At 48.6% G+C, this 26694-nt stretch overlaps 1 protein-coding gene across 5 annotated transcripts in view; it reads left to right on the forward strand.

The window, feature by feature from the left end:
* LOC147458464 (uncharacterized) overlaps positions 1–26694 on the forward strand; it is an 80194-nt gene that overhangs the window by 15404 nt on the left and 38096 nt on the right. For all 5 annotated transcript variants that reach the window (XM_086513083.1, XM_086513084.1, XM_086513085.1 and 2 more), the window contains exons 2-3: positions 18850–18919; positions 18999–19100. In XM_086513083.1, the coding sequence (XP_086369209.1) occupies positions 18850–18919; positions 18999–19100 (172 nt within the window). The remainder of the gene's footprint in view (positions 1–18849; positions 18920–18998; positions 19101–26694) is intronic.

A 26694-nucleotide genomic window follows, 5' to 3' on the forward strand; every position in this document is an offset into this window, starting at 1 on the left:
AATACTGTTAACATAGTCACATTTGTGACATCTGGTAGCAGTGATGGATGTAGATGTATGGAGAGGCCTCTAGTCTCTATGATCTCTCGGATGATTCGGGCTAAGGCCTCAGTGCCACATGAGATTATTCGGGCTGAGCTAGCTGCCCCTCCTCTCGTAGTTGAGGCCTTTACTAAATCAATTTTTTTCATGCATAATTTATGGGACCTTCCCTGAGACAGATATGCCCGGCTAGCACTTGAGTCATCCTGACAACCAGGGCTACAAGGGGACTTAGCATGTTGGTATGGGCAGATGACATCATGGTTTCAGTCACACGGCTTCACCATGGATCCACTCCAGTACTCCTTGGATGCACCCTCCCTTCCTCTCACACGGATGGAGACCACTAGACTCATACGTCAGGATTTGATTCAACTAGATACAAGAAGCACATGGATACAACCAATACAAGATCTGTGCACGAAGATGGCTTTCTATAGAGAGCATCTTCTCCAACTAACAGAGGATGGAGATGTGATCAAACCGGCCTATATGGACACTCATTTATCCTATGGGATACGATGTGCTATTGGTCAGATGCGCACATCATCGCATCAGCTAGAGATTGAGACTAACAGATGTAGGAGAGTACCAACAGAAGCCGGGATATGCCAGTTATGTCATATAGAGCCTCTGACAGAGCTACATCACATTTGTCATTGTCCGGTATACTACGAGATACGAGGCCTTTCACTGTCTATTCACAGAGGGCTCTGGACTGTTGGCTAGAGTCACGAGATATTAGGATCAGAGATGCCTTAGGTTGTTTTTGCTAGAGCTGCGCAGACACAGGGAAAGTCTGTTGAGGAGACCAGGTAGCGGGAGACATTCACAGAGGGAGATCACTGACTTCTTTAAAGTAGGGACTCAGCAGCCGGATGAGCATGTTCGCAGTAGACTTCAGAGCCCACTTCTACCAGAGGTATATTAGTGGACAAAGCCATTGAGCTCGGGAGAGCTAGACGCCCGCGTCTACGGGGGCGACCACGACATCGATGGAGGCTCCACCAAAGAATCAGGACTATTCTAGCACGACATGGGAGACGCCAAGTACGATTATTTACAGAGGCAGACATTGACGAAGCTCTTCAGCGACCGAAGCAATACTTTCTCGGACAACGTTCTATGTCGGGGCATCCTCGGGCATGGATGATGATGATAATGATGATGATTTTCAGGCTGATGATTTGAGCCTTTTAGTTTTAGTCTTTCACTTTACTTCATTTTATTTTTGTGACAAGGATTGTATCAGTTTGGTCTCATAGGTCATTTTGGCCTTTTGAAGATGTTTAATATAACATTTCGTTTCATTCCTCTCTCTCTCTCTCTCTCTCTCTCTCTCTCTCTCTCTCACACACACACACACACACGCACACACACTTTTTTTGTAAATCTGCTTTGATTAATTTACAAGTGGGAAACCTCAAAGCGAGGAAAACCCACGAAAAGAAAGGGATACAAAATGCGGAGAACTATGAGGCTCCAAAGGCTAGAAACAGTCAAAGTAAATCCTGTAGGTATCAAGAGTGATGTCTCCAACGTCATAGGCAAAATGCAGCGCTTGACCAAGAGATAATTTGAAATAGGGAAGGGGTCAACAGAAGTGCCTTGGAACATTAAGGAGTTCCTATGGTGCCAGATGGCCCAGCTTAAGTCTTTTGTGCCTCTAGCAAGGTCAAAATCTGACCCAGGTGAAGAACACTGAAAACTGAGATTGCGGTGACTGGAGCACCCCAAAAAGCCAAAAGCATCTGTGAAAAGAGCCGGAAGGAAAACGCAGCTGAAGAGTAGTCGATACTTGCCGAATGAAGGCTCTGGAGTGACATCAACGCCACAATAAATGTGTCACGGTCTCCTTAGCTTCAAGGCATCTGGGGCAGCGGGAAGGCGCACTATGCTGAGCATGTAACAATGCCAACAGGTAGAGCTCCCACCAAGCAGCGCCACAAGAAAACACGTTCCTTCAAAGGTAGATGAATGCCAAATGCGAGACAATGTGTGTTGCCACCACAAGGATGACTCGGAAAGCGACCATAGTTGATTACCCTGATGCACAATCCATACATCAAACTGAAGGATGGCATAGATACTGCCAGCTGAGATGCAGTCCAATCTAATAGTAGCCACATTCCAATCAAAGAAGCGAGAGTCCTTCTTGTTGCTGCTGCACGCTCCCCCCCCTGTTGCGCCATCGCTGCCCCTCACCCCCCCCCCCCCCCTCTCTCGCCCTCGCGCTGCCTCCAGCCCCCTAGCGCTGCCCCCTCGCCCTCGTGCTGCCCCCCTCGCCCTCGCGCTGCCTCCTTCGCCCAGCCCTGCCCGCCACCCTCGCCCTCTGCTGCCCGCCGCCCGCGCCCCTAGCTGCCCCCAAGCCTGCCGTTGCCCCCCATTCCCTGGCCGCTTATCCCCCCCCCCCCCCAGCCCCCCCCGCAACCTTTTGAACTCTCGCTCGCCGCTTTATCCGTCCCCCCCCCCCGTCCTCATCATTCTCGAAGGTCTTCTGCACCTGGCTCTGCAACACTTCTTCTTCGGACAAGTGCTTGGCGTGCTCGGTTGCAGATTTTCTTCACCGTCCGCTTCTTCAACTCAGCAGTAGACATAGATGGAGACTCCAGCTCCGCCACAGAGGGACTCACCTGAAGCCCCCTCGCCCGACCCCGCTGAGCCTACCATTCGACTTGCTCTTTCGCCGACAGAGCAAGCGAGCCTTGCCGCAGAGGTAGAGCGCTTGCAGGCGACTTCTGTCATCTGCAAGGTTCCTGGCACCCGTCCTAGCAGAGGAGAGCTGCGAGACCTTCTCCAGGCCCGCCTTCTCGCAGAGGTGGGCAAGATCTTGGATGTCCAGATTCTCGGACGGGGGTACTACCAGATTGAGTTCGAGACTTCCGAGATGGCCTCCAAGGTCATAGCTATGAGTCCACTGGCCATCCGAGCATCACGCGCCCACTTTCGACAGTGGCGACATGGTTTTGACCCGACCTCGGATGTGCTAGTAGAGGAGGCAGACATCCCCATCTCAGTCTGCTTTCCGGGTTTACGGAGGGAGTACCTTCCACTTCTCTCCAGGATTGGCTCCGCCATCGGGACTGTCTTGGAGACACCTCGTACGGCAGCATCAGTAGCTGCCAAGGCGACTGGCATCCCTTCAGTTCGAGTTTTGGTCAGAGATACCCACATGCTCCCGAAGGTCATCCTTCTGCCTCGGGTGAGTGGGGGTTGGTTTAGACAGAGTGTGGAGTACTCGGGTCTCCCGAACCAGTGCTTCATTTGCAGACAGATGGGCCACCTAGCGAAGGCCTGTCCATGGAGGAGGCCACGACCTGCACCTCAGCCTCAGCCCCAGCCTGCCAAGGCTGGGCCGCAGCCACAGCCAGTGGCACAACGCACAGATTCAGAGCCACCCTCCGAGCCTGGGGCTCCAGCGGAGGAGGGGTGGCAGCAGGCCCGTGGCCGCCGACGCCAGGGGCCACAGCGACAGCCTGGCACTCAGAGTGGCCCTCAGGTGCCTACTCAGCAGCAGTGGGTTCCCACGGGGAACCGCTTTGGTCCTCTTGAGCAGGAGGAGCCCCCTACGCCAGCATCCACCTCAGCTTCACCCTCGCCAGCCGCCCCTCCTTAAGATTTCCCCTCCTCCTCCTCATCCCCTCCCCCGCCCTCTGCTCCCGCCTACTCCCCTCCTCACCCCCCTGTCTCTGTCGCCCCACCCCGCTTCTCTTCTCCTCCGCCCCCCCGCAGCTCCTTCTCCCCCTCCTCCTGCTCCAGTACCACAGTCGACTTAGGAGACTGGTCCCTCGCTGGCGGCTAGGAGATCTCTTGGCAGCGCCTTTGCCACGAGTCTCCTAGCGAGAGAGGGTCAGCCCTTCTTGCGGCCCCCTCCTGCAGATTCAGACATCTTCCCTTGCAGCTATCCCTCGTGGTCTGACGAGCATTGACCTCCGATGCCGCTTGGATTTCTTCGACTACGGGTTCACTCGCTCCCTTGGCGATTCCGCAGCAGACCACGAGGCAGCCTGCTTCAGGGTCCACGCTTTGTTCCTCGCCGCTAGGGGAACAGAGGCCTTGGACTCGGCAGTTGGTTTCTCCTTCCCCCTCTGTGGTAGGACCGAGACAGAGTGGTCCCTCGACTCAGTGGTGGGATGGTTGCATACACAGGTTCTCGAGTTCTCTCACCACATGGGAGAACTTGGAGTTACAGATTTGCTGCAGACTTTGTGGCCACTGGCCAAGTTTGCGGTGACACCCCCCGACTCAGCAGGATGTAGGCACATTGTGGTGTACTTTTTTGCTGATACGCAGTGTTTGCCTTGCTATGTATACATTCATGAGGACTCCTGGACAGAGGAGGTTGCTTTATGCACGGCTCGCTCTGCTTGGGCTTGGGCCAGGCACTCACTGCAGTCTCGCCTATCTAGAGGACGCTCGGATGCGGATTACTCCCCATCCAAGCCAGCCTCGAAGATAGCCCGTCTTGCTGCTACGGAAACATCTGTTCTCTCTCGCTCCCCATGAGGATCGTCTCGTGGAACGTGCAGGGACTAGGTGGGCCCCAGTTTCAGGGACAGCGGGGCCGATTGCGTCAGGAGCTTCAGCGTTGCCTTGTGGGAGGAGAGATTGATCTCCTTATGCTTCAGGAGCAACATTCGTCTGAGAGCCGCATTCGGCGATCTGGTCAGATTTTGCGTGGACGTTATGAGACCTTTTGGTCAGCTGCTTTTGGACGTGGAGGCGTCCAGGGTGGGGTATGTATGACTATTGCGGACTCATTGCAGCAGGCCATTGTGGGCAGAGGGATTATTGTGCCAGGCAGGGCCCAGTGGATTACTATGCAGCTTCAGGGTGGCCTTGTGGGCTTCCTGAACATCTATGCGCCCAATGTGGCGAGTGCTCGTGCAGAGTTTTGGTCACAGATTGTTGAGTCTGTGCCAAAGGTTGACCATTGGTGTGTAGGAGGGGACTTCAACATGTTGGAGGACCCTTCTGACAAGATCGGAGGCAGCCATGCTACTGTGCATGGAGTCGAGTTAGCAGCTTGGGAGAGGTTGTGTATGACTTTGAGGGTCTCGGATACATGGCAGCATTCTGGCTTTGTGAGGCCTCCAGAGAGTCTTGCCTTCTCTAGATTGGGCCGCAGAGTGGGAGGAGTGAATCTATCGCGGATAGATCGCTTCTACACTAGTGACCACTTCAGTGACTTGGGGGGCTCAGTGGGCATCCTGGCAGGGACATCCTTCTCGGACCATGCACCAGTGATCCTCACAGTGGCAGACAGGCAGAGGAGTGGGAGCACGATGCTTCGCATCCCAGAGCGGGTCTTGTTGGACTCAGCACTCAGAGAGAGGGTAGAGGCTCTCTCGACAAAGGGCACGGACAGCCAAGCTCTACCTGCAGACAGAGTGGCCAACGGCCTAGCTCAGCTTAGCCACTTTTTTCTCCAGGAGTCTCTGGCTCGACGGGCTGCAGCGAGAGAGGAGGAGCAGCGTCTCAGACGAGGCATTGCTTCACTACAGAGGATGCAGGAGCAGCATCCAGATAGTCCATGGTTGGAGGAGCAGTTACAGCAGGCTCGACAGGAGCTTGCTTGCACAGAGGAGAGGCGCCATGAGTTTTTTCCGAGAAAAAGATCCTTCTATTAGTTACTGAAAACTGCCCATAGGGCTACATCCACCTCTGCAGGAGAGGGCTACAACAAGCATGATGGGTAGACTCTCCCAATGAGAAAACAGCATATATACAATGGGGCTAAATCAAGAGATGGGAGGAGGGAAAAGCCACACAGGTGGACAGTAGTGCCATCTGAGCACCCCCTGGACCATGGTGTAAAAAGGCCCAGGGCGCCAGAGTCGAAGGAAAGCCTCTCGGCGCTCCCGCATGCGGTCGGAGCTGCCCTGTAGTCCCTCAAGCTGTCCTCTGAGAGTATGGATCAGCTCTAGCCAAAAGTTTTCTCTGCTGGTGGCACAAGGCGAGCCTCAAAGATGCGGAAACAGCGGGCCCGCCAGATGAACTAGAGAGCTAGGCCGCTGATGAGCTCCCAACACTCCTCCCTCTCACTGCTCCACTCTTGTGGAGTAAGATCTGTAACATGCTGGAGTGTAGGTCGCCCCCCCTGTATCACTATCATCCTGCTGGTTGAAGATAGCTCAAACTGAAGTGCCGGGCCCGTGAGGGTGGACCAAGCTGCTGCCCCCCAAGTGTACTGTCGAGCCGTGGAGAGGGCAGGCATCAGCCGAAGAACTCGTAGCCACACCTGCTGGGCCGAGGGACAGTCCCAAAGACAGTGACACTGACTCTCCACCAACTGGTCAGAGGCTGTACATGCGGCCGAGAGACCACTATGCACAAGCTAGCTCCCAACTGCTGTGGCTCTGTGTGCAACCAACCACTGGAACAAAGTGACGCGCCTCGGCTGTCTGGAGTCCCACAGCCTCTGCCAAAAAGCTGCCAAGAACTCAACTGTGAGGCCCTCCTCCTGCCAATGACGTGCAACAACGGGGCGGGCCTCTCTCTGCGCTGCAAGTATATGACGTCCTAGCCGAACAGTGTATTGAAAGAAAGGGACTCCTGGGCGGTCTGCAGAAGAGAAGGGGTCCCTCCATAGCCACTCACCAGGATCCCACTGCACTCGTGCCAATGGACAGCACTCCCAAGCCCATAGCCTCCAGTGCCCTGTCTCAAGAGCTGCTGGGTCAGGGTCTATGACGCAAGTCCTCCCACAGATGCCCACAACACGGATCCTCTGGAAGCAGCACTTTGCTACCAGAGTGCTACCTGCGGGGCCTCTACTGCAACTTACTGTAATCGTCCCCCACCCTGAAGCTCGAAGAACAGGGCTGGGAGAGTCTTTGAACAGGCCTTGATTGAGATGAGAACCTCCGGTCGTGTGAAGGCTCCCATCCATCGGGGTGCTACTGGCTCGAGAGGTGTGAGCCACTCAGCGGGAACTGACTCTGAGATGTCTTGACACATGCTCTGAACCCCTCTCATGCCCTGTAGCTGGACAGCCTGTACCTCCTCTGACAGACCTGTGAACTCTAGCCAGTCACCTAGAGAGCGCGCTGGACCTGCTGCCATGGGACCCCAAGAAACATGAGGCCTACTCCCAACCAAGTGGCCTCTCTGGGTGCTAACCATGGGGTTCCAGACGAGGGGCTGCCGTAGGCGCTCCTCCGTGCATGTCGGCTGTCTCTGCTCTAGGCCACGCTGTAAGAGCTCCCAAGAACGAAGCAAACTCACAGCGAATCGGTCCTCCAGTCTCCTGCTCAAACCAACTCGGCGCAACTCTGTGAAGATCCATCTGGTCGAAAGTTGCCAAGGTCCTCCTGACTGAGGCACCCTGGCACGAAGCCTCTGCAGCAAGAACTCCTTCCAGAGCTCCTCGCATGGAAGAAGTCCTCTGACGACGAACTTCCCAAGAAGGGCTCTGCTCTGCTGTGCTGGATCAATGACCCCAAGCCCTCCCTGAGAGCAAGGGAGTGTGATGAGCGACCAAGCCACCTTGGCTCGGGCAATCTGAGTGTCGTGTCTTGACCAAAGGAAGTTCCTGATCAGCCTCTCTACCTGGCTGATACAAGAACTCGAGAAGATCCAGCAAGAAGTGATGTACCACATAGTTGCCAACAACACCAGGTTGGCAACTACTACTCTACCAGCCAGCGAAAGTCGTGCTGAGCTCCAATGTAACAGCTTTCTCCTGATGGACAGGAGAAGCGGAGCAATCTGCTGCTCGGGGGACAAATCCAAACCAACCTGACACTCCAAGTATCGAACTGCAGTCCCTGGAGGAATCCACCTGAAACCCTCTCCTGGCATCCACTCTGGCACAGGAGCACTGCCAACCGAGAAAGCCACTGTCTTTCTCCAGTTGATCAGTGCGCCCGATGCACAGCAGAAGGTCTCCAGAGCCTGCCCACATCTGTGTAGATTGGCCTCCTGGCCCTCTAAGTACAAGGCTGAATCGTCGGCAAACTCAGCTTCCAGAAGCTCATCTCCCCGTATAGGGAGTGCTAAGCCCCTCAAACCAACCTGCTGTGACACCAAAAATCTGCTCATCGCCTCCGCATAGAACAGAAAGAGAAAGGGGGCAAGAGGACAACCCTGTCTGACCGATCGTGTGAGCATGAAGCGCTCACCTCTACCTCCTGCCAAAAGCACCTGACTGTGAGCCTGTCTGTACAAAGCTGACACCCCTCTGATCCAAGCATCTGAAAAGCCCATCGTGCGAAGCGTGCCCTCTAGAAAGTCCCAGTCAACTCTGTCGTATGCCTTCTCAAAATCGAGAAGAAGAATCACAAGGTCCTCCCCACGGAGACGTGCCAGGGCAGAAGCCTCCCAGAAAGTGAAGATGTTGTCAAGGATACTACGTTCCTTGACAAAACCTGTCTGAGTCCCATGAATAAGGCTCTCCAAAAGTGGTTGAATCCTCAAACTCAGAGCCTTGGCAAGAATTTTGTAGGCTGAGTTGAGGATGGTGATAGGGCGCCACTGTCGAATCTCATCCAAGGAGCCACCCTCCTTTGGAATGAGGTAAATCAGGCCCTCACTCATGCTATCCGGCATCACTCCTGTGTGCAGAATGTACTGAAAGGCACTACAAAGATCTGGGCCAAGCAAGTCCCAATACTCCAAGAAGAAGCTGGGAGTCAACCCATCCTCACCGGGATAGCTACCACGAGGAAGGTCCCTAAGAGCCGTGTGCAGCTCCTCAAGCTGAAGAGGTATCTCTAGCCTCTGGTGCATCTCCTCTGTCACAAGACAAGGTATCTGCGCCCAAACCTGCTCCTTGCATGCATCTTGTCTCTCTGATTGAGGCTCAACCGACAGTAGCTCACGGTAAAAGTCAGTAGCAACTGCACGCATATCCTCAGGCTCACAAACAACTGACCCATCGGGTCTGACCTTGGCATGCGAGTGCCGAGGTCCCACTGTCTCAAAAAAAGCACCTATCACTCTGTCACCTACCTGAGTCCACTGAGATGCTTGTCGGTGGAGAGGCGTCATGAGTTTGCCTTTCACCGACATGCATCTCAGTGGACTCAGGTGGGTGACAGAGTGACAGGTGTTTTTTTTTGAGAGAGTGGGACCTCAGCACTCGCATGCCAAGGTCATTCAGTTGAGGAGACCCGATGGGTCAGTTGTTTGTGAGCCCGAGGATATGTGTGCAGCTGCTACTGACTTTTACCGTGAGCTACTGTCGGCTGAGCCCCAGTCAGAGAGACAGGATGCATGCAGGGAGAAGGTTTGGGCACAGATGCCTTGTCTTGTGACTGAGGAGATGCGCCAGAGGCTAGAGATACCTCTTCAGCTTGAGGAGCTGCACACGGCTCTTAGGGCCCTCCCTCGTGGTAGCTGTCCAGGTGAGGATGGGCTGACTCCCAGCTTCTTCTTGGAGTACTTGGACATGCTTGGCCCAGATCTTTGTAGTGCCTTTCAGTACATTCTGCACACAGGAGTGATGCTGGATAGCATGAGTTAGGGCCTGATTTACCTCATTCCAAAGGAGGGTGGCTCCTTGGATGAGATTCGACAGTGGCGCCCCATCACCATCCTAAACTCAGCCTACAAAATTCTTGCCAAGGCTCTGAGTTTGAGGATTCAGCCACTTTTGGAGAGCCTTATACATGGGACTCAGACAGGTTTTGTCAAGGAACGTAGTATCCTTGACAACATCTTCACCTTCTGGGAGGCTTCTGCCCTGGCACGACTCCGTGGGGAGGACCTTGTGATTCTTCTTCTCGATTTTGAGAAGGCATACGACAGAGTTGACTGGGACTTTCTAGAGGGCATGCTACACAGGTTGGGCTTCTCAGATGCTTGGATTAGAGGGGTGTTAGCTTCGTTCACACAGGCTCACAGTCAGGTGCATTTGGCAGGAGGTAGAGGTGAGCGCTTCATGCTCACACGATCGATCAGACAGGGTTGTCCTCTTGCCCCCTTTCTCTTTCTGTTCTATGCGGAGGTGATGAGCAGATTTTTGGTGTCACAGCAGGTTGGTCTGAGGGGCTTAGCACTCCCTATACGGGGAGATGAGCTTCTGGAAGCTGAGTTTGCCGACGACTCGGCCTTGTACTTAGAGGGCCAGGAGGCCAATTTACACAGATGTGAGCAGGCTTTGGAGACCTTCTGCTGTGCATCGGGCGCACTGATCAACTGGAGAAAGACAATGGCTTTCTCGGTTGGCAGTGCTCCTGTGCCAGATTGGATGCCAGGAGAGGGTTTCAGGTGGATTCCTCCAGGGACTGCAGTTCGGTACTTGGGTTGTCAGGTTGGTTTGGACTTGTCCCTCGAGCAGTAGATTGCTCCTCTTCTCCTGTCCATCATGAGAAAGCTGTTACATTGGAGCTCAGCATGACTTTCGCTGGCTGGTAGAGTAGTAGTTGCCAGGTGTTGTTGGCGACTATATGGTACATCACTTCTTGCTGGATCTTCTCGAGTTCTTGTATCAGCCAGGTAGAGAGGCTGATCAGGAACTTCCTTTGGTCAGGTCGCGACACTCAGATTGCCCGAGCCAAGGTGGCTTGGTCGGTCATCACACTTCCTTGTTCTCAGGGAGGGCCTTGGATCATTGATCCAGCACAGCAGAGCAGAGCTCTTCTTGGGAAGTTCGTCGTCAGATGACTTCTTCCAGGCGAGGAGCCCTGGAAGGAGTTCTTGCTGCAGAGGCTTCGTGCCAGGGTGCCTCAGTCAGGAGGCCCTTGGCAACCTTCGACCAGATGGATCTTTACAGAGCTGCGTCGAGTTGGTTTGAGCAGGAGACTGGAGGACCGATTTGCTGTGAGTTTGCTTCGATCTTGGGAGCTCTTACGGCGTGGCCTAGAGCAGAGATAGCCGACGTGCATGGAGGAGCGCCTACGACAGCCACTCGTTTGGAACCCCATGGTTAGCACTCAGAGAGGCCACTTGGTTGGGAGTCGGCCTCATGTTTCTTGGGGTCCCATGGCAGCTGGTCCAGCGCGCTCTCTAGGTGATTGGCTAGAGTTCACAGGTTTGTCAGAGGAGGTGCAGGCTATCCAGCTACAGGGCATGAGAGGGGTGCAGAGCATGTGTCAGGACATCTCAGAGTCAGTTCCAGCTGAGTGGCTCGCCGCTCACGCCTCTCGAGCTAGTAGCACCCCGGTGGATGGGAGCCTTCATACGACTGGAGGTTCTCATTTCAGTCAGGGCTTGCTCAGAGACTGTCCCAGCCGTGTTCTTCGAGCTTCAGGGTGGGGGACGATTAGAGCGAGTTGCAGTAGAGGCCCTGCAGGTAGCAGAGTGCTGTTTCCAGAGGATCCGAGTTGTGGGCATCTCTGGGAGGACTTGCGTCATAGACCCTGACCTAGCAGCTCTTGAGACTGGACACTGGAGGCTATGGGCTTGGGAGTGCTGTCCACTGGCACGAGTACAGTGGGATCTTGGTGAGTGGCTATGGAGGGACCCCTTCTCTTCTGCAGACCGCCCAGGAGTCCCCTTCTTTCAGTACACTGTTTGGCTTGGATGTCATATACTTGTAGCACAGAGAGGCCCGCCCCGCTGCAGCACGTCATTGGCAAGAGGAGGACCTCACAGTCAAGTTCTTGGCAGCTTTTTGGCAGAGGCTGTGGGACTCCTGACAGTCGAGGCGAGTCACCTTGTTTCAGTGGCTGGTCGCACATAGAGCCACAGCAGTAGGGAGTTGGCTTGTGCAGAGTGGTCTCTCGGCCACATGTGCAGCTTGTGACCAGCTGGTGGAGAGTCAGTGTCAGTGTCTTTGGGACTGTCCCTCGGCCCAGTAGGTGTGGCTACGAGTTCTTCGGCTGATGCCTGCTCTCTCCACGGCTCGCCAGTACACTTGGGGGGCAGCGGCTTGGTTCACCCTCACGGGCCCGGCACTTCAGTTTGAGCTATCTTTCACCAGCATGATGATAGTGATACAAGGGGGGCGACCTACACTCCAGCCTGCTGCAGAGCTTATTCCACTGGAGTGGTGCAGTGAGAGAGAGGAGTGTTGGGAGCTCATCAGTTGCCTGACACTTTGGTTCATCTGGCGGGCCCGCTGTTTCCGCATCTTTGAGGCTCGCCCTGTGCCATCAGCAGAGACTGCTCGTGGCTTTTGGCTAGAGCTGATCCATACTCTTAGAGGACAGCTTGAGGGACTCCAGGGCAGCTCCGACCGCATGCGGGAGCGCCGCGAGGCTTTCCTTCGACTCTGGCGCCCTGGGCCTTTCTACACCATAGTCCAGGGGGTGCTCAGATGGCACTACTGTCCACCTGTGTGGCTTTTCCCTCCTCCCATCTCTTGATTTAGCCCCATTGTATATATGCTGTTTTTTCATTGGGAGTGTCTCCCCATCATGCTTGTTGTAGCCCTCTGTTGCAGAGGTGGTTGTAGCCCTATGGGCAGTTTTCATTAACTAATAGAAGGATCTTTTTCTCGGAAAAAAAAAAGAAGCGAGAGTCCACATCCAAAGGAGGAATGGGTGAGTGAGCAACAAGCATCCTTTGAATCTCCCACCAGAGAGGAGAATTGTGAAGACCCAACCGAAAGTGGGACACTGTATCAGTGAACGAAAGAACATAACCCGAGTCATCAGCCACTTGATGCTGCTGACAGATTCATTTTTGGGAAAGAAAATGCGCTTGGCGAGGAGACCGTTGAAGCAAAGTCGAAGCGAAATCCCTGCCCCAATGCAGACTCTCGAAGCGAAGAGAGTTACCCACAGAGGATTGTCAACCATTCCAAGCCAAATGCGAAGTGACAACCTTTCAATCAACAATTAGAGAAGAAGTAGAGGGACATCCAGGAATGTGTCCTTCAAGCTTCCCAAAAACAACATCCCAATAAGTCGGTTTCCAATGACCAAAAGAAGGGATGACAATGTGCGTACACAAAATGTGTGACCATGAGAGCCCAGGGTGTTAGTGCTCCACCAAAACTGGCAACAACATAGCTTTCCGAGCCAGAAGATGACGTCTCAAGTCCAAAATATTTCACCCTCCAAGCTGCTTGGGAGAACACAGCTTGTCCATAGATAGAAGCCGAGGACCCTTCTTGCTAGACGAGGTCCGCCAAAAATGCTCTAAAATATTGGACATGAGGGACCGCAAGCGCAACCGAGGCCAAGATAACAAAGGCAAGTAAAATTGCACATAAGCCACAAGGATGCATTGGACAATCCTGAGATGCACATGAAGTGGCCACGTGGACAATTTCCAATAATTCAACTTGGAATGCAGACGTTGGAGCACCCAATCCAGTTTCTGCATAGCCGATACATTCCAACCCAGCGGATAACCCAAATGGCGAACCAGAACATGTGGAGGAACAATCTCCCCAGACCACAATATCTTATGCCACTCACACTCTTTCAGAGGCAATAGCTTGGATTTGCAAAAGTTAACTTTGAGACCTGCTGCCAATCCAAACAAGTGAAGAGTATGCATAGTCTGTTGTACATCCTCATAGTTATTGCGAGGCATGAACAAAGAGTCATCCACATAAGCCTGACCAGCAAACTGCCGTCTAGAAGGTAAAGTCAGGCCATGTAGCTTACCAGTGGAAGTCAAGGAATCCAAATACATAAACAAGGGATGAGTAGCGATCCCATAAAGCAAAGCACTCAGAGGGCAGCCCTGCCTTACCTACCGTCCCAAAGGCCAAGATTCTATGAGAGATCCATCCAGCAAGCCTGCAGAAGTGCTGTGTGCATACAAGAAAAGCACGACACTGGATAGCCTAGGCCCAAAGCACAAATGTTGCATGGTATCCGCAATATAATCCCAAAGAACAATATCAAATGCCTTTTCAATGTTGACCTGCATGACCAAGACATCATGTCGAGTATATTTTGCTTATTCCATACCAATGATGATATTTGCGAGATTATCAGTAATTTGACGTCGTGGAATAAAGCTATATTGAGATTGATGCAAGCCTTCATGCAGAAAGCACTTGAGTCGGTTAGCAAGCATTTTTGCCATTAATTTATATACCACAGGCATGAGTCTAATAGGCCGCCAATCAGAGAATTCTTCACACAATGCATGCTTAGGTATCAGCTTGAGCAAACCTTCTTTCCAAGAGGAGCGCTATTCCTGTTGTTCCCAAGCTGTATTCATTATGAACAACAGAGGCAACTTCAAATAATCTCAGAAAGACAAGAAAAATTCCACAGAGAGACCATCCCATCAAGAGCTCTCCATCGACCCAAATCAAGCAGGCTGGCATACAATTCCGACTCAGTGAAAACAACTTCCAAGTCTTGTGCCTGCCGCATCGAAAGAATGGGAGTAACATGCGATAGAAACATGTGACACGCTTGGCAAGCTTCTCTCGTGGGAGAAGAAGGGGCCTCAAAAATCTTGCCATAATGAGAGTGTTGGGCTAGTGCTAGCTCTCGGAAAGTGGAGGTCCACTCCCTGACGGTAATTTAACTCTTTGTATAGCTTGTGACTGCTTGGAGTGATGCAAATGCTGGAAGAGTTGTTTAGAAGCACATCCTTTATCTGCAAAAGCCTGTTGACGATTTCGAGTCTGCCATTTGGCCAATTTCCTCTCATCATTGTGCCATAACATAGCACGAGCAGAAAACAACTCAATCATTTGAGCGTCAGTAAGAGAAGAATGATTAGCCAAGTGCATTAATCGGTTACAAGCATTCTTTGCGTGATTAACCTGTTCCTTGGCTACAAGCATTCTTTGCCGGATTAACCTGTTCCCTTAATTGTGACAAATAATTCCTACCATAATCTTGGATAACAGATTGAACACGCATAACAAAACGGAACCAGGCTATGTCCATATCAACATACATATGGGAGATCAAAGGCGGGATGATATCCACAATCATAGCGCGAAAAGGCTCATGCTTGAGATAAGCATTATTGACATGCAAAAGTCTTTTCATGGGTAGGCGGTCATTGACATCAAAAGAGCCAAAACGAAGTTTGAAGCATACGGGAAAATGATTCAAGAGACACATAGCATAATCAATCCTCATCTCGCATACAAAGTCATCATACTGCTGCATGTGAAAAAGATACCAGCGATCCAGCCGAGCGTGATACACAGATTGAGCATTATGCTGAAAAGTGAATCCTGGATCAGTCGCATGCAAAAAGGGCCACAAATCAAGCCCATTACAGGTCGACATAAACTGGTCCCATGATTGCTGTTCCATATGAAGCATGTGAGAATGACCAGTAGTATTATCCGCAAGGTTTGGTGCATTATTAAAATCCCCGCAGAGAAAAGCATTGGAACTCCAACAATAAGAGGAGATGGCACTCCACAACCATGCCCTATCTGCAAAAGCTGTGTATGCATATAATCCTCCAAATTTGAAAATTTCCCCATTAACAATACATTGGATGACCATCCATCTCCCGGCCGGGTCATTGAAAACCAAGGTCGGGAAGAGTTCATGTCGAACAAGTATAAGCACTCCAGAATAGCCAGCGCTCTCTCTCTCTCTCTCTCTCTCTCTCTCTCTCTCTCTCTTTACACATTGCTCACTATATGAACTCCCTATGGTCACAACAAGCTCAATATCACTAACTCTAATTTCCTAGCTACTCTATGATAGGACCCCTTGCCAACCTTAGCTAGGCAACCTAAACTAACCTAGTTATGACTTGTCTGACTGTGGCTTTGTCTATAAGTGGCAAAAGCCAACTTGCCGAAACAGAATTTCTGTTTTGCAGTACAGACAACGTGTTGCAACATCGCTTCTCCCACCATTTTCTGTGGCTGGTCCATGCTCTGACTTGGTGGTCTCGCAATATCGAGTGGCGGTTGCTCACTGCGTCGGTTTCTTTCTGCTCCACCATGTCTGACGCGGACTCAATGGGGTGTATCTTACTGTGTGTGGAGGAGGGTAACCTACCTGGCTATATAAGGTGAGCCTCAGGCTCACTTAGCTTTCATTCAGTTTTTTTCTCTGTACTTCTTGTTTGCTGCGTACTGTTTTTGTATTGCCCACAAGCATATTACAACCACCACTGATGGCTCCTCACAAAAAGGCAGTTGCTGAACCTTCTGAGGTAAGATGCACGTCATATTTGGTTTGGCATTACTGGTATGGTAGATATTTGGAAAGAGATGATTCTACAAGGTAATTGAGTAGAAAGCTTAGATATGGTTGGTTTTAACTACTGTTTTGTATTATCAGAGCTAATCACTAATGGTTTGCCTGTATAGAAGTAACTGGCTTCGGTATGGGTCTGCAGTTGGCAAAATCTTTAAAGGGCTTTATATATTTGTTCTTGGGTTGGCCTTTCTTTCTCACAGTACAAAGCCTTGCCATGGCTTGTTTTCCTGACTCACACATAAACATTGTCCTCAATAAGCCTTGCCATGGCTTGTTTTCCTGACTCACACATAAACATTGTCCTCAATAAGTTGTTTGACTGGATATAGCTGTCTAGCTCTATACTGCTAAAAATGGTCAGAATAGGATGATTAGTTACCTACACTAACTCCTCTGATGGCTCATAACACTTCAAGTGGGTAGAAAGGTTAAACCTGCTATAATCTGATTACGGGTTGGTTTGGTTCCTGGCACTAACATCCGACTGTAGATTCTTATCTTTTCTCGGGTTACATAACTGTATATTTCATAATAACTTTGTTGGTCATCATAACTGATTCAGGACAGCATGCTAAAAATAGTTTTTTTAAAAAAAAACACTAACACTATCTGTTTGATTGCATAAACTCTGAAATATCTGACTGGACACCAGTGGGGCTAATAGGTTACTGAACTGCGACGTAATATGACTTCCATATGTGGTCTGAATTTGGTATGGTTATCGATATCTAACAGGCAGCAGACAGCCTCTGCTTTTTCTTATCTTTCTTACAGCAGGCTCTGGCTATTATCTGTGATAATGGAAATCCTTCAAAACTATTGAGGTTTCTAAAAAGGACTTTACCTTGAAACTGGGTTGCAGTAAACGGTAAGATACGTATGGTATTTGAGAGTGCTCTTGGAAATATGTAGCACAGCTCTATTATCTCACATTTTTTTCAGTAGTAAACTAGAATATAGACTAACTTACTGGTTTATTTCTAGATGGATGGTAACAAAAACAAGCTTGGGTTTGGGTTGTATGTATAATCACACACCTTTACTGACCTCTGACTTAGGCCGGGTGACTATGCTACTGCAAATATCATGAGTATGTCTTTGTACTTATGCATACTCCTTTCTATTGATTCACAGCACAGTGGTAAGGCTGGGAATGCTGAACCTGGTACAGGCTGGATTGGGTTGTTTTTCTGGGAACAAACACCCGGATTCTTTCTTTTTCCTTTCTTACCCTAAAACACCTGTTGTTCTAGTCTGACCTTTTTCTTCCTTTAGCTGGTTCATGACAGCAGGACACAGGTTCTTTTGGAACTATACTAACTTTCTCTGATCTTTTGCATAAAACAACTGAACTATGTAGACTTACCAACAAGGGGGTTACTACACCTTTGCCCTGCGACTTAGTAAAGTTCACATAAGAGAATGCTTTCTTGTTTGGCTGAAGGTATCTGACTCTGGATACCAGACAACGGCTGTTGGTCATTTTAGTTTTTGTATAAAATTCTGTTTATTCCTGAGATTAGAGGAAAGCGTGGAAAGGATTAGCACACACTTATATACAGAGTTGAGATAACTCTGGTAAAACAACCCTTTGCTATTTAACATAGTTTTAACATGTATCATAGATTGCTAAGTAGTAGCCTGCTATTTTGGGATGTCCGTATCTGCCATATCTCAACAAAGAACTGACATTGTGCTGGACAGGGTTTAAGAATGCTCAGTGTAACTGGGGACTAATGAGTTGGAATGAGGAGATTCCTAAGAGGACTTTTTTTCACTTATCACCCTTTAAAAAAAAAAAACACAAACAATATTTTTTTTCTTCTTCTGTTTGCTACCTTGGTGACATGGATGACAACTAGATCACCCTAGTTACCTGCAATGCTGTTTGGAAGCTAACCGCTAGGTTGTTTTCTTACTGTGGATGCAGGTAAGGGTGCTCTCTCCTTGGCTGCTGATTGAAAAGAAGACATGCTGTCCTTGTTACTGTCTACCTTTTACAGGACCTAATTTTACTTTTCTCGGCCTGTAATTTTGATGTATATTTTTGGATAGACTATCCAATGAATACATGACTGTCACTAAAACTGTAGTCTATGGTCTTTGATGGATGTCTCATGTGCTATGTATATTGTTTAAAATTAGAACTCTCTCTCTCTCTCTCTCTCACACACACACACACACACACACACAAAAAAAAAAAAGATCTATTAAATAAACATCTCAAGGACAATCCTCAAGGCAGAATTTACAAATGTTCAAAGACCACTTCAGAGGTGTGATCCCCAATTGCATGAAACATACATATTACAATCAAACAAGACCACGTCCATTTCTTGGTTCTCAAGTCTCTCACGTCTTCAAATACATTCATATTTTATCAGCTTTAAGGGGTCGAAAGTTCTCCCCATACCATTATCATCTTTATCTGAGAGGATGAAGGGACTGCATTATCCTCAAGAGCCTTATCAGGGTTTTTAGCAACAGGTGATATATCTATAGAAGAAGTGGAAACATCCAAAGTTGGGCCCTGGATAGTAGGTTCCTGCCCCCTATATACCTGAGTAATCCGAGAAGACTTTGTTTGCCATATGAGTGTGTGTGTGCGTGCGCGTGCGTACCCAATCATACACACCCGACACTGATACACAATGTATTGATCTAAGTTCAAGCGCTCATCTTTCATGAAGGCTTCCTGAATAGTTCACTCTTACACACATAAGTTCTACGTTCAAGCTGTTTAGTTCTTGACCTCTCATCATTTGTGAAGGCTCCTTCAAAGGCCCACAGAAGCAAGGATCTTTTGCAACTGGAGCACTCTGACACATCCTCTGCAGCAGGTTTTCTCTCGTTTCTTTGGCTTATTTACAAAAAATTGCTAGGTTGTTAGCCTTCACACACTTTTTTATTAAATGGCAGGAGCAAAGTTTTTGTCTATCTGCAAGTCTAAGAAGGCACAAAGTAGCCATCCAAGCGCATTAAGAACTATGCCCTTCGGTGATGTTGTTGGAGAAAGTAGTGGTAAATTTCTAGACTTCCAAGTTTTTGTGAAGCTCAGTACAATGTGGTTGATGTCGTCTTTGCATAGTGAGTTTGATAGGCCTGTTGCTGCCATTAGGTCTATCAACATAATGAGTCTCATAGAGGGACTCTGAAGAGAATTTATGTAAATGCTAGAAAAGTTTCCTATTAAGCATTTGAGATTTCGGTGTCTGGAGTGATTTTATAATCGGCAGAAGTCCGTACACAAAAAAGTAGGTGGAAAGGTCAATTTAAGCATCTTTGTTATGCAAAATTATTGGTTGTCTGTTCATGAGGAGAGAGACAATTTCCCAATCTGTCTCAAGCTTTCATGAGGTCAAAAAGGCCCTGTCAATCAAGTCTAGGATAGCAGACATTGAAGTTCTTTACAGGTTTATTTTTTTTGTTTTTTAACGTGAGTTCAAAGACGCTCAAAGGGTAGTTTTGGATTTATTGGTTCACAGTGGCAACAAGTAGAGATCATTTTTTCTGATAAATAATACCTTAGTGGTATTTGGGCTGCTCCTCGGCTGCCTAAGAATTAAGACCCCCTCTGGAGGTTTTTGGCTATGCTGATCACTTGGGGAGGTGGGGTAGTCCATCAGAATGTAACAAACCTCAAAGAGTACAACAGCAGCTGAATTCAACCAGTATGAGATACAGAAAAATACTTCAGTCCAGTAGAGTAACATCGCCATGTGCTCTACGTTGCAAGCAGTAGCCAGCGGCTCAATGTAGTTGCTTGTTCATTATATGTGTACTGAACCACATGTTAGCAAAACATTTGGTCAAATTAGTAATTGATTTGAAAAGGTTTGCAGAAGACAAGTACATATATTCTGAAACAATTTATGTACCCATGCGTGGATGTCTTTATTTTTTAAATTGTTTACTTGAAGGTTTACAGGGAACAAGTATATATATTCCTAAATAATTTATATGTAGTCATGCATAGATAGCTTCCATCTTTTCATTTTTTTTTTTCATATTGATTGCTGCAATCAGTCAAGTACTTCGTATTTTTACACATTCACTCGTTCGCTTTGACTGTGATAGCAGATATTAAAAAAATCATTTTTTTATAACTTTTCAGCGGCAGTTTTGGTCAATAGAACTAAGTACAAATCTGATGGTTCTTTGGACAAGCACAAGGCACCACTTGTTGCCAAGGGCTTCTCTCAGAGATAGGGTGTGGACCGTAGCGAGACCTTTGCACCGACTACGAGGATGGCGACTATTCAGACAGTTTCTGCCCTTGCTGCCTTTTTCAGGTGGCCGGCTTTTCAGATGGATGTAGTTTCGGATTTTCTCAACGGCAACCTAGAGAAGGATGTATGTGGAGCAACCTCTAGGATTCAAGATCCAGATTTCAGAGACATGGTTTGTAGGTTGCCGAAGGCCCTCTATGGCCTGAAGCGGGCCCCTCGAGCGTGGTACCAAAAGATAGACTCTCTCTTCCTATGACACATCTTTAAACGTTCTTCTATAGTCCTAGATTTGTATATTTACAGTGAGGGAGGATTGATGGCCCTTGTTATCCTCTATGTGGATGATCTTGTGATTACAGATAGCGATGTTGAGCACATGCGTAGCACTATGGAGACCTTGGCTAAGGAGTTTGAGATGACAGCTTGGCTTGCTTCACTACTTTCTTGGATTGGAGATATGGTAGACAGAGGGGGACATCTTTATCTCTTAGGAGCGCTATATCCAAGAGTTGTTGGAAGCATTTGGTATGATTGAGTGCAAACCTATCTCAACCCATATGGATCCCAGTCAAAAGTTGTCATAGTATGACCCCTCAGATGTGACGGATGCTACAAAGTATCGGAAACTGATCCGTTCTCTTATTTGGATCATGAACACTCGAGTTGATGTCAGTTTCCTAGTGGGACTTCTCAGTTCTTTCATCCAGAGCCTGCCGAAGTCACATTTGGAGCAGGCTCTTCATACTCTACGGTATTTAAAGGTGACCAAGTCATTAGGCATTCATTATGCGGCTGGAGGTACAGACTCCAAAATCATTCTACAAGGATGGAGTGATTCAAGAGATCCAAATGGACCACGGTCCACTGCACGTTACACCTTTCCTTTTGGCTCAAGAGCAGTTTCATGGAGCAGTAAGAAACAGCCGACAATTGCCTTATCCTCCACAAAGGTAGAGTACACGGCTGTTTGCAGTACTATATGTGAGTTAGTGTGGTTACAAAGGCAACTTTTGGAGATGGGATTTCCCCAACACACGACCATGATGTACTATGACAACCAGAGTTGAATAGCCATTGTGAGGAACCCAGTGTTTCATGCCCGTACCAAGCATATAGAGATACAATACCATTTTGTTCGTGAGAAGACCAAGGATGACTCTATTCGACTAGACTATATTCTGAAGTTAGATAACCTTGCTGATATGGGGCTGATATCTTCACCAAACCTCTTCCATAGGCGACATTATGCTCTCATGCCAACTCCCTTGGACTTGTTTCCTAGCCAAGAGCTCAGAGAGAGTGTTAGAGTTCAGATTCCTGCCCAATGGTGGCTCCAGTATCTCCCTAGTGCAAATTAGGGAGTGAGGACCTGTGCGCGGCCAGATCCGAGGGAGACGTACCTTTTCTCGGCGATGCACTCCACGATGTTGCCCACCCGGTAGGCTTGCATGAGGCGAGACCCCCATTCCTAGGGTTTCCCGATCTTACTAGAAAAGTACATGAAGAATCATAACTAATGTGGATACAACAAGAAAATTGTGGCATATGTCGCTTAGGGAGGTAAGAAGGGGAAGGTGGTTTGGGACTTTTTGGAGCCTGAAATTCCTCGATGATGGCCTTGCCGCCTCGGTAGATGGCTCATTTTCTGGCTGCTTCTCAAACCTTTTGAAGTTCTTGTTTCTTGACTCTGAGCTGAGCGAGGGTCTTGAGGCCTTACTTTAGTGCCCTTCAGAAGTCGTGCTTGTTGTAGAAGCCATACGCACGCCTCTTTAGTTTTGAAGACCAAGATGCCTTGATTGGTGCGTTTGTCATGGTGAACCTTCTCAATTGTGTTGAGATCGAGCTCGATTGGATGAACGACTTAATTGAGCTTGACTAGTGTCGAGGTTAAGTCCTCGTTCTCTCCCCACTAAGTAGATGACAAGCCGCTTAGTGGACGGAGAGTGCCAATCCTCCCCGTCGGTGACGTTCTTGCATGCATTCTTCTACCTTGGAAGAGACTGCGACGGTTGCTTCCTAAACTTGGGTGGCAAGGTTGGCCACACTTGTAGTGAGGGTGAGTTCGATTTCTTTCGGCTTGGTGAGGGCATGCTCATTGTTGACTTGCTTTTGAGACTCCAAGGAGGAGAGACGCGTCTCAAGGGCTGCAAGACGCACCTTGAACTTTACGTTCTCATCCTTGAGTTCGTGGATTTGAGCTTAAAGATGATCCATGTGATCCACCCATGGGGTGGGCACGAAAAGACGCGTTCGCTTGATTGGGGAGAGAGAACCTCCGCGTTGCATCGTATCTTGAAGAGGCCCCCTTCACAAGGAAAGGCCTTGTACTTTGTAGGTTTGAGTAGGTCGAACTTGAGCCTATTCTCTGAAAATCGTAAACATTTTTATATTCTATGAGGGGGGGCGATTTACCTTCAATACGCAAGGGGGAGTGCCGGCGATCAATTCTGCCAAGTGTGTGCGCGTTTAAATCTTTCCATATTGCCCACGATGGTTGCTCGATAATTCCACATTGGCTAAAGAGAGAGATCGTGGGGTTTTTTTTAAACCTTATATGGGCTTTAGTTATTTTGGCCCTTTCAAACTTATGTGGTCACTTTATGTAAAATTGGCCTTTTGAAAATCATTTGACCCCCCTTGCATAAAATATATGTTAAACAGACGATTTTACATGCTAAACTTAACAAATTTAGATGGGGATTTCACCTGGAATTTTTCTGCAAAAACTAACGGGAACATGAGCATTTAAAAATACTTAAAAATTTTACTTGGGCATCCGTGAAACTTATCATATTAATCTGTTTCTGACCGAGAATGCACTCGGTGTTCTTAGAAACCCATCTTCATTTATGTGCTTGGTCGTTTTGGCGCGCCTTATTCCGTGTCCGGTTATTCTGCAGTGCCCGGACGACGGGAAAATTCATAACGGTCATAAACTCCATACATCTTGTCCCATAACTATGGATGCATTAATTCATATGTGCACATTAAGTCTTAAAAATCATAAAATCATTTTTCATGATTGGAAAATAGCAGTTCTGCTATAGACTAAGTAATTACACTCAGACTCACTGCCTCAAACTGCTCATACCCAATTCCGGTTTGGTGCTCAGACCTTGCTGCTTCAAACTGGTCATATTGGATTTCAGTTCACAGCTCGAAAGGAACATGATGGTGATGAGATCTCTCTCACACATATCTCTCATCCTTCTCTCTCTCTCTCTCTCTCTCTCTCTCTCTCTCTCGTGTTGCTGTCTGGAGCTGAAAGTTAAACGCAGCCAAACGAGCATCGAAACAACGATTTTCAGCCAAGTAGGTGTTTGGAAACGAGCACCGGTTGTAGACCTACAGATCGGAAGAAGGTGTGACGTGCAAGTAGAAGGGAAAAGCGTCAAGTCAGTCTATTGGGCTGCAGGTAAGTAAATTTCAGCAAGCTCACTGTTTATTCAAGAGTATAGATGCATAAGCATAAGGACTTTCCGCTCGGTCCTCTGCTTTTGCTACTTTCTGTATTACGGGCTGCCATTGATTAAGTGGACGGCCGAACACATTAAAAAAATGGCTTGAACCTAAAAAAAACTCATTAAAACCTTATAACCTGATAAGAATGCGTACACAATCACAATCTAGGCGTTCTTGGATGCAGTCTCATGCACAAATGCCATGCGAACATAGACTTCTTTACGGGAAAGCATTTGCTTGCTAAAAAATAAACTCGCTTTCTCAAAAAGCAACTACACTCCCTCAAAGTTTCCTCTCGTTGTCACAAGACGGGCACCATGTGCCAATGGAAAAGAACAGACTGAACAGACTTTTAGCACTTCAATTACAACTGAAACTGAAAGAGAGAGAGAGAGAGAGCACACGCGACACCGGGTGGCGGACCAGAAAGTATTGGCTTCAAACTTTGGCACTCCTTTTGCTATTTCTTTATATTACTTGAACTCAGTATAATGCCGGTACTCGCACTTTGCACCTTCTCACTGAAGCCTGCCAAAGCCTGAGCCCTCTGCACTTATTTAAAGGCTCTTGGCCTTGAAAAGCAGTTTACATGAAAAGCTTGAAACTCAAAAGCAACTTGCTTAAAAGCTGGCGCTGAAAATTGCCCAGCGTAAATCACGGTAATTCGTACAGGCTGCCACGTTAGCAAGCCAACATAAAATCAGGGAATTCCGTACAAGCTGCCACGTGGCAATGCCATCGCAAATCGTGGGTGTCCGTAGAGCTGCCATGTCATCATCTATTACGCACCTCTATCTTTGAGTGTAAGCGGGTCCTGCTTTATTTTAATCTCTTTAGGTTACAGGGCCCCATCGGACAGGGTCTCATAAGTTGGTGGGAACTCTTCTTTAAAAATAGACCCACTTTGGCGTCAACTTCTTCTGCTGCTTCTAGGGTTGGGCCCCTCGGTCGGGATCTGCAAGTTAGCTCCGTTCTTCAGTGGCTTGATGTCACGAGGACGTGGCAGTTATTAACCATGTCATAGAGATGTGGCAACTGCTAACCTTGGTTGTTGGTTTCTTTCCAATGGGGTTTATTTTATTTGTTTAAGACCCTCTTCTTGAAGTAGCAAACGGTCGGACATTGTATGGCCAATGTGAACGGTAGATTCACCCGCAGACGGGAAGTGGTCGGCACTGGAATTCGTATGGTAAGAGGATGTCTAGGCTCAGAGCAAGATCATATAGGTCCCCCCGTTGCACTTAGCAAGTTGGTGGATACTAGGAAGTGAACTCAATTAAGGCGTAAAGTCAAGGTGGGACTTCCAACAAAAAGTATCCGACAGTTGGGCCACATTGCATTTTTGGATGCGGTCCCAATGAGGATAGATGGTCAGAAGACCAGTGGGAGCCCAACGGAAGCATCTCCTAAAATTTAGGGAACTGCTATTTTGGGCCACGAAATGTGTTCGCGTCATTACCTTCGGTATGACTAGGGGAACACTTTACAACTCTGCCGCGAAGTCAACTGACGCACCAGTTGAGATATTTTTAGCAGGGAAAGCCCAAACTCGGAAACTGGGCGACGTGTCAGCTTGTGAGCGATTCTGCCACTCTGGGAGGCAAAAACGAGCTGCATATCATCAAAGGGGGCGCCATTTTCAGCCACAGGCGGATTGCAACAGGTACAGAAGCTATGGAATGCTTACCTTGCCCTCTATGCACAGTATGGTGACGGGAGTGATGCCCCGCACGCTACATACTGCTCTCTTTCTCCCCTACGTGCAGTTATGTGATGCCCCACAAGAGGGCTACTCATTTGACTGATGTACAGTTGTGTGGGTTCATGCTTTTGTGCTGAGGCAAGAGCCTCCTTGAGCAGGAACAGGGGTAGCTAACTGCTGCTCCAAAGCAGGCACTGGTGAGGGTCATAACCTCACCGTACAGGTGCAAAATCAGCGCTGTGTATGCGCTGTAATTTGACTGTTTTTCAGCCATACGGACGCCAGGATCATTGGGAATCGTGCCCCACTGGCAAAGGACAGTTAGGGGACTGTTTGGGGCTGAAAACAGGGCAAAAACCAGTAAATACAGCGTGCTGAATTGACTGTTTTTGGACAGGAATCAGAGGGTATACGACAGTGCAAGCGAGTTCCAGCAGGGGAATTGGTTTCGCGCAAGTTTTGGGGCTGTTATGCTTCCGAAATTTGGCCAAATCAAATGGTATCTAGGTGGATACACGTGAAGGATTCCCAAGACCTTACCTTGTAATTTACCCTCCTAAAGAATAAAGAAATACCGAAAGGGGCGCCAATTTTGGGGCCTACAGGTTGTCAGCGTCTGCTCGGAGCATTCTAGCTTCCGAGCCGTGTGTGTGATGAAGTGTTAATTCTCGTTACAGGTCTCCTTTGCAAAGTGCTCTGTGTGTGTGTTTAAGTAAAGATTTTCGGGTGAAAGCCAACGCCTACCGCCCTACGGGCCGGTTTCATGGTTCCATTGCCGGGATATCAATCACTTTTTCCTCAAAGAGTGAGCCTGGATTGTTCAGGGTAAAGACACACAGTGCAAGAACGCAGGGATTACACTATGGCCGACAAGGGGAAGGGAATTATGGAAGAGGGTTCCTCTCCAAAGGACAGGCAGGAGATTCCTATGGTTTTTGAGATTGGCGAGAGCTCACGGCCACGTCAATCTGTACCTCCTGTCAACGTGAATGTCCCTCCAGTAGTACAGGGCTTTATGACAGGGAAACTTGAGGATGATGCGTTTAAGACTCAGTTAGTTGCCGCGGTGAATGTCTTTTCGCAACTGGTGCAGAATCCGAGGTTTATGGAATTCTTACAAGCGCCACCAGTGCAACATCAAAATAGGCAACCTACGCCGCGTACAGAGCTTGTTGTAGCTCAAGCCCAGGTACTTCATGAGGCGCAGGAGGAAAGGGAACAC

Source organism: Adiantum capillus-veneris, chromosome 5 (assembly GCF_014529385.1).
Source record: "Adiantum capillus-veneris isolate H3 chromosome 5, ASM1452938v2, whole genome shotgun sequence".
In the NCBI taxonomy this organism is placed as follows: Eukaryota; Viridiplantae; Streptophyta; class Polypodiopsida; order Polypodiales; family Pteridaceae; genus Adiantum; species Adiantum capillus-veneris.